This window comes from Osmerus eperlanus, unplaced genomic scaffold (assembly GCF_963692335.1).
Source record: "Osmerus eperlanus unplaced genomic scaffold, fOsmEpe2.1 SCAFFOLD_321, whole genome shotgun sequence".
Taxonomy (NCBI): domain Eukaryota; kingdom Metazoa; phylum Chordata; class Actinopteri; order Osmeriformes; family Osmeridae; genus Osmerus; species Osmerus eperlanus.
This window is the reverse complement of record NW_026911560.1, coordinates 23,314-29,330: the sequence shown is the minus strand read 5'-3', so window position 1 is coordinate 29,330 and position 6,017 is coordinate 23,314. Positions and strand designations below refer to the sequence as shown.

The window sequence follows — 6,017 nt, the reverse complement described above, 5'->3', positions numbered from 1 at the left end:
GAGCCGAGGTCTGTGATCAGATCCCCTGGAAGAGAGAGAGAGCCGATGTCTCTGTGATCAGATCCCCTGGAAGAGAGAGAGAGCCGATGTCTCTGTGATCAGATCCCCTGGAAGAGAGAGAGAGCCGATGTCTCTGTGATCAGATCCCCTGGAAGAGAGAGAGAGCCGATGTCTCTGTGATCAGATCCCCTGGAACAACTCCTCCGTTCAAGTCTCTTAGAGGGGAAATACAGCTACTCATTGAATGGTGACTGTGGGAGCCTCCAGGTCTGGAGGCCCCCTGCGGTGGGCTGGGGGGGGGGGGCAAGAGCAGTCATATGAAGGCTCCTAACGAGGTCTGCTGTCTGCTCCTCACACGCACACACACACATACATGCATGCACGCACACACACACACATACACTCACACACACACACATACACTCACACACCACCCAGCTACGCTCCGGGTCCCGCTCCCTCCTTCTTTATACCTCCTTCCCTTCCTCCATCTCTTTTTCCCTCCCCCTCTTTCCCCCTGTCTCTCTCCCTCTCTCTCTCTGTAGCTCCTCTGTCTCTCTCTCTCCCTCTCTCTCTCTCTCTCTCTCTCTCTCTCTCTCTCTCTCTCTCTCTCTCTCTCTCTCTCTATAGCTCCTCTGTCTCTCCCTCTCTCTCTCTGTAGCTCCTCTGTCTCTCTCCCTCTCTCTCTGTCTCTCTCTCTCTATAGCTCCTCTGTCTCTCTCTCTCTCTCTCTCTGTAGCTCCTCTGTCTCTCCCTCTCTCTCTCTGTAGCTCCTCTGTCTCTCTCCCTCTCTCTCTCTATAGCTCCTCTGTCTCTCTCTCTCTCTCTCTCTCTCTCTCTCTCTCTCTGTAGCTCCTCTGTCTCTCCCTCTCTCTCTCTGTAGCTCCTCTGTCTCTCTCCCTCTTTCTCTCTATAGCTCCTCTGTCTCTCCCTCTGTCTCTCTCCCTCTCTCTCTCTATAGCTCCCCTGTCTCTCTCTCTCTCTATAGCTCCTCTGTCTCTCCCTCTCTCTCTCTATAGCTCCTCTGTCTCTCTCCCTCTCTCTCTCTATAGCTCCTCTGTCTCTCCCTCTCTCTCTCTGTAGCTCCTCTGTCTCTCTCCCTCTCTCTCTCTGTAGCTCCTCTGTCTCTCTCCCTCTCTCTCTCTATAGCTCCTCTGTCTCTCTCCCTCTCTCTCTCTATAGCTCCTCTGTCTCTCCCTCTCTCTCTCTGTAGCTCCTCTGTCTCTCCCTCTCTCTCTCTATAGCTCCCCTGTCTCTCTCTCTCTCTCTCTCTCTCTCTCTCTCTCTCTCTCTCTCTCTATAGCTCCTCTGTCTCTCTCCCTCTCTATAGCTCCTCTGTCTCTCTCTCTCTCTCTCTCTCTCTGTAGCTCCCCTGTCTCTCTCTCTCTCTCTCTCTCTCTCCCTCTCTCTCTCTGTAGCTCCTCTGTCTCTCTCCCTCTCTCTCTCTATAGCTCCTCTGTCTCTCCCTCTCTCTCTCTGTAGCTCCTCTGTCTCGCTCCCTCTCTCTCTCTATAGCTCCCCTGTCTCTCTCCCTCTCTCTCTCTATAGCTCCTCTGTCTCTCTCCCTCTCTGTAGCTCCTCTGTCTCTCTCCCTCTCTCTCTCTATAGCTCCTCTGTCTCTCCCTCTCTCTCTCTATTGCTCCTCTGTCTCTCTCCCTCTATAGCTCCTCTGTCTCTCTCCCTCTCTCTATAGCTCCTCTGTCTCTCTCCCTCTCTCTCTCTATAGCTCCCCTGTCTCTCTCCCTCTATAGCTCCTCTGTCTTCATCTTCTTCTACTCTTCTCTGCACACACACACACACACACACACACGGTGGAGTTATACAAACAGATTGCAGTCATGAGCTACACACTACAAAAAAACTCTCCTGGCATCACTGTATGTAATCTGTGAGCCTGTGTGTGTGTGTGTGTGTGTGTGTGTGTCTAACCTCAGAGTCTGCTGACGTGTCACGGGACCAGTAGGGTCCAGCTCTTCATCATCATCATCATCATGTACGATCACCTTCCGGCAACAGCAGCCAACCAATAACTTCCTTTTCTACCTCACTTCCTGTACTCTCACACACGTGTAAAAACATTCTAAAGAAACCCAATCATTAATCAAAGCACGAAAAAACTTTTATTTCAAATAAAACAGATGTCAGAAAAATACATGGTCGTTTTTTCTGTACATGACATAATCACAATATATAAAAATGAGAGATTACAATACATTCTCATGAATTAACAAAAAATCTATTTGGTCTTGCACTTTCTCATTTCATGTTCCACAAATGCAGTTAGGAGTTTGAGGATGTTCTCCTGGACCTGAAGCCACACAGCAGCACTCTGTTCTGTGCAAACCTCATACAAGTAAGACATTCTAGATCTGTAGTCCGTGTTCCCACACGGAACTAAGCCCACAGCTACACTCAAAACATCCCTGCACACGTCCATGCAGACACACACACACAGGAAATTAGAGTCTGGCTGGCACAGGAAGCCCATATATGGCTGTTCAACTTTGGCACCAGTTCCCATTCTACACCAGACTCTTCTCAGTAGAGATTGACCCAAACATATTTAAAAACAACATCATTAACATCATCAACAACATCAACATCATCAACAGCACCGTGGTCCAACCTGAGGAATCTCCTTCAGCAGAGATCAGAACCAAGCAGCAAGATCCACAACCTTGGGTGTGGAGAGAGAGGAGAGAGAGGAGCTCGGAGGATAGAGGGGCTCGGAGAGGAGAGAGGGGCTCGGAGAGGAGGGGCTAGGGGAGGAGAGAGGGGCTAGGAGATAGGTAATATCTTCATCAGCCTGTCTCTCTCTAAAATGCCTCTGATCTCTCAAGTCCAGATTCTACAGTCTGTAGAATGTTCTAGAACGTCTGGAGTCTTCGGAAGGTTCCGGGGTGCGTCTGAGAGGCAGGTTCAGGACGAGGGGAGCACCTCTGCGATGGTGTCCCTGGCACTCTGGCTCAGCCTCTCCGGGAACGTCACCTCATACTCGACCACCAGGTCGCCGCGGCGATCCGGGTGTTTGGGCAGCGGTAGCCCCTCCCCCGTGATGCGACGCTTCATCCCCGGGCGCACCACGTCCCTCGTCGTCACGGGAACCGTCCGCTTTTCCAGGGTGGGGACGTTAATGGTACAGCCGCACAGAGCCTGAGGGGGGAGGGGAGAGAGAACCTTGAAAACACTGCAACACTGTAAACACACCTCTGAACGTGTACACTCAGTGTGAAGTGTGGCAAGCGGCCGACTCCCCCCACCTGTTTGAGAGACACCTTGCCGCGGTACACCACGTCGGAGCCGTCCCTGCGGAACACTGGGTGCGGCTTGTCCTTCACCACGAACACCACGTCGGCTGCCAGGGTGGAGGCGCTCTGGTCGCCCTCCCGGGGGAACGTGATCTTGGTGCCCTCCTTCCAGCCCCTCTTGATCTCCACCTCCAGGATCTTGTCCTCGGAGCGCGTGCTGTGGCCGTCCGGGTTCAGACGCTTGCGGGAGATCTTCATCTTCTTGGTGCAGCCTGTGAGCACCTCCTCCAGGGTGACGCGGAGGTCGTGCACCACGGGGGGGTCCTGGCGCCTCGATCGGCCCCCGCCCTGACCCCCCATCCCGGCGCTGAAGGAGCGGGGGAACCCCATGCCCCCGGGCCCCATGCCCCCGGGCCCCATGCCCCCGGGCCCCATGCCCCCGGGCCCCATGCCCCCGAAGCGGCTGAAGGGGTCGTCTGTGTCCATGTCTTCCCCGTTGCGGCCACCGCCGCCGAACAGGTGGTCGAAGGGGCTCCGACCCCCGAAGAACTCTGCGAAGATGGCGTGGGGGTCGCCCTGGAAGGTGTAGCTGAAGTTGGGTGTACCCGGGCCCTCAGGGCCCCCGGGCCCCCCGCCCGACGGAGCACCGCCCTTCAGACCTGGGAGGGGGGAGGGGGGGTTAGAGAAATGGGGGGCGAGAGAGAGAGAGGTGTGGGGTGGAACGACAGATGGGGGATGGAGGGGAAGGAAATGGGGGATGGGGGGAGACAGAGACAAAGGGAGACAGAAAGAGAGAGTTTAGTTTCACGTGTCACCACAAATACTTGCTACTGGCTTGAAAGCCTTTATATTGCCGTTGTTAAAGTTATAGGGGGTTAAATATTGGCCAAACAACCAAAACTAATTCCCCTATGGTTTAAAGGAAGATGGGAAACTTAACAGTGTATTAACATGAACCAAATAATGCCAATACAAATAGAAGTACAGTTATTTGACTATGGGTTAAATCAGAGCTAGAGTGGTCAAAGTAAGGTTAAAATGGAATACGCATTTATTAACATTGCAAATGAATGAAATCAATTACAAGGCAAACATGTTACAAAATGAAGGCTTTAAATCTTACCTACTCTACCATGATCATTGTAAATCAGAGAGAAAGCAAGAGGTGAGCAAGGAGTAGGACAGTAGGACAAGGGAGAACTGAGGAGAAGGTCTCAGGAGATGAAGAATCCACAGAACAATGCTTCACAATTCCTTTCATACACAAGGACGACCAATCAGACCAAATCTTGACTCTTATTTATCAACATATGACTAGCAATGCCAAGAAAGTTACACAAGGGGGTGGGAGAGCCATCAAGTAGAGACTCCGTCCAGAAAGTCCAGACTTTAGCATATGAGAGGTGGGGCAGATTGACACCCAGCCTTACAAAGTTGACATTTAAATGCGAAGTTGACACCTCTGCCAGGCAGTACCAACTAAACTGCACGCGCACACAAAACACTGGTGGTTCAGACTTTGCTGACATGACAAACTCAACGCAGAACCCTCTGCGTTGACCTGCGAAACGTCATCAGAAAGATCCTTCCAGTAGGCTGGTACCTGCCGAGCTAATCAGCAGTCAGCAATCACACCTCTTCAAATAGTGACCTATCACAGCGCAATCACAGCTTTGCAAACGGAGGCCTTTGTTTTGTTTAAACCAGCCCCGTATCTATTAATAGTACGACAGGGATTCTTGTTGGCACTCGTCTGAGAACGGAATTTCGGTTTACCTGGCTCCCGATACCGGACAAAACTAGTCCAGACGAATCTAGGTAACGTCATATACAGAACCAAAAGTTATTTGCTGTTGAAACAGAATCAAGTAATAGGCTAATACTTGAAAGTGTGTGAACATTCGAAAAAAAATAATATTTATCTTCCCTTTTCCAACTTAATAAAGTAGACACATCACTCACCCTCCTCTCCAAACCGATCGTAAATATCTTTCTTCTTCGGATCGCTGAGGACGTCATACGCCTCGGCGATCTCTTTAAATTTATCCTCGGCTTCCGGCGCCTTGTTCTTGTCCGGGTGGTAACGAAGAGCTTGCTTTCGATACGCTTTCTTAATCTCGTCTTCAGACGCTGATTTCTGTATTCCTAGAACGCTGTAGTAATCCTTCCCCATCTTGACCATCTAGTTTGTAGTGACTTTATTCCAGACAGGATTGTGTCCAATAGGTGTTAAAGTACTACAACTCCTTGAGCTTGTTATGAATCAACTTCAGCTGACGAAGCGGATTGTTGTTGTTGCAGAATAAAGTATTATGGTTGACCAAGGCGCCAACTGAGAACTGTAACCAGAAACTCCTAGCCTAGTAGTCAACGTTTCACACACCTGCTTTACGTTGGGTTAGCCTGCTGCGCACTCTGAGGGATTATCCTGCGTACTACCCTCGGTTATCCTCTTTTGTACCGCTGTAGAATGTTCGCGAATTTTCCACCACGTTCAAGAACGGTCTGAGCGTCCCTTTCTCACGGTAAATCCACAGCGAGAGGGGGAACGCCTACCGTCGCGTCACCAGCGTTAAACGTTCAATAGACACGCCTCCGCTTCTCAAGACGGAAAAGCGTTAATGCACTTGCTAGAAAGTGACCCAGTGAAAAGCATCACTCCAGTTGAGGACGCGGAAATATGGACAAATGCAGGCGTGTTGATATCAGACTTTTGACGGGGCTAAATTTGATACTTCATTGAAGTATTCCATGAAATGTGACTGTGTT

General features: G+C 50.9%; 1 protein-coding gene across 1 annotated transcript; it reads right to left on the bottom strand.

Moving 5' to 3' along the window:
• Window positions 1–2,101: 2,101 nt before the first annotated feature.
• Window positions 2,102–5,792, bottom strand: dnajb1b (DnaJ heat shock protein family (Hsp40) member B1b). Its single transcript, XM_062455650.1, has 3 exons — window positions 5,211–5,792; window positions 3,261–3,907; window positions 2,102–3,153 (listed from the first exon to the last, which is right to left on the bottom strand). Exons 1-3 carry the CDS (start codon window positions 5,428–5,430, stop codon window positions 2,920–2,922), a joined length of 1,101 nt encoding a protein of 366 aa, XP_062311634.1. The 5' UTR covers window positions 5,431–5,792; the 3' UTR covers window positions 2,102–2,919.
• Between the last annotated feature and the right edge of the window lie 225 nt (window positions 5,793–6,017).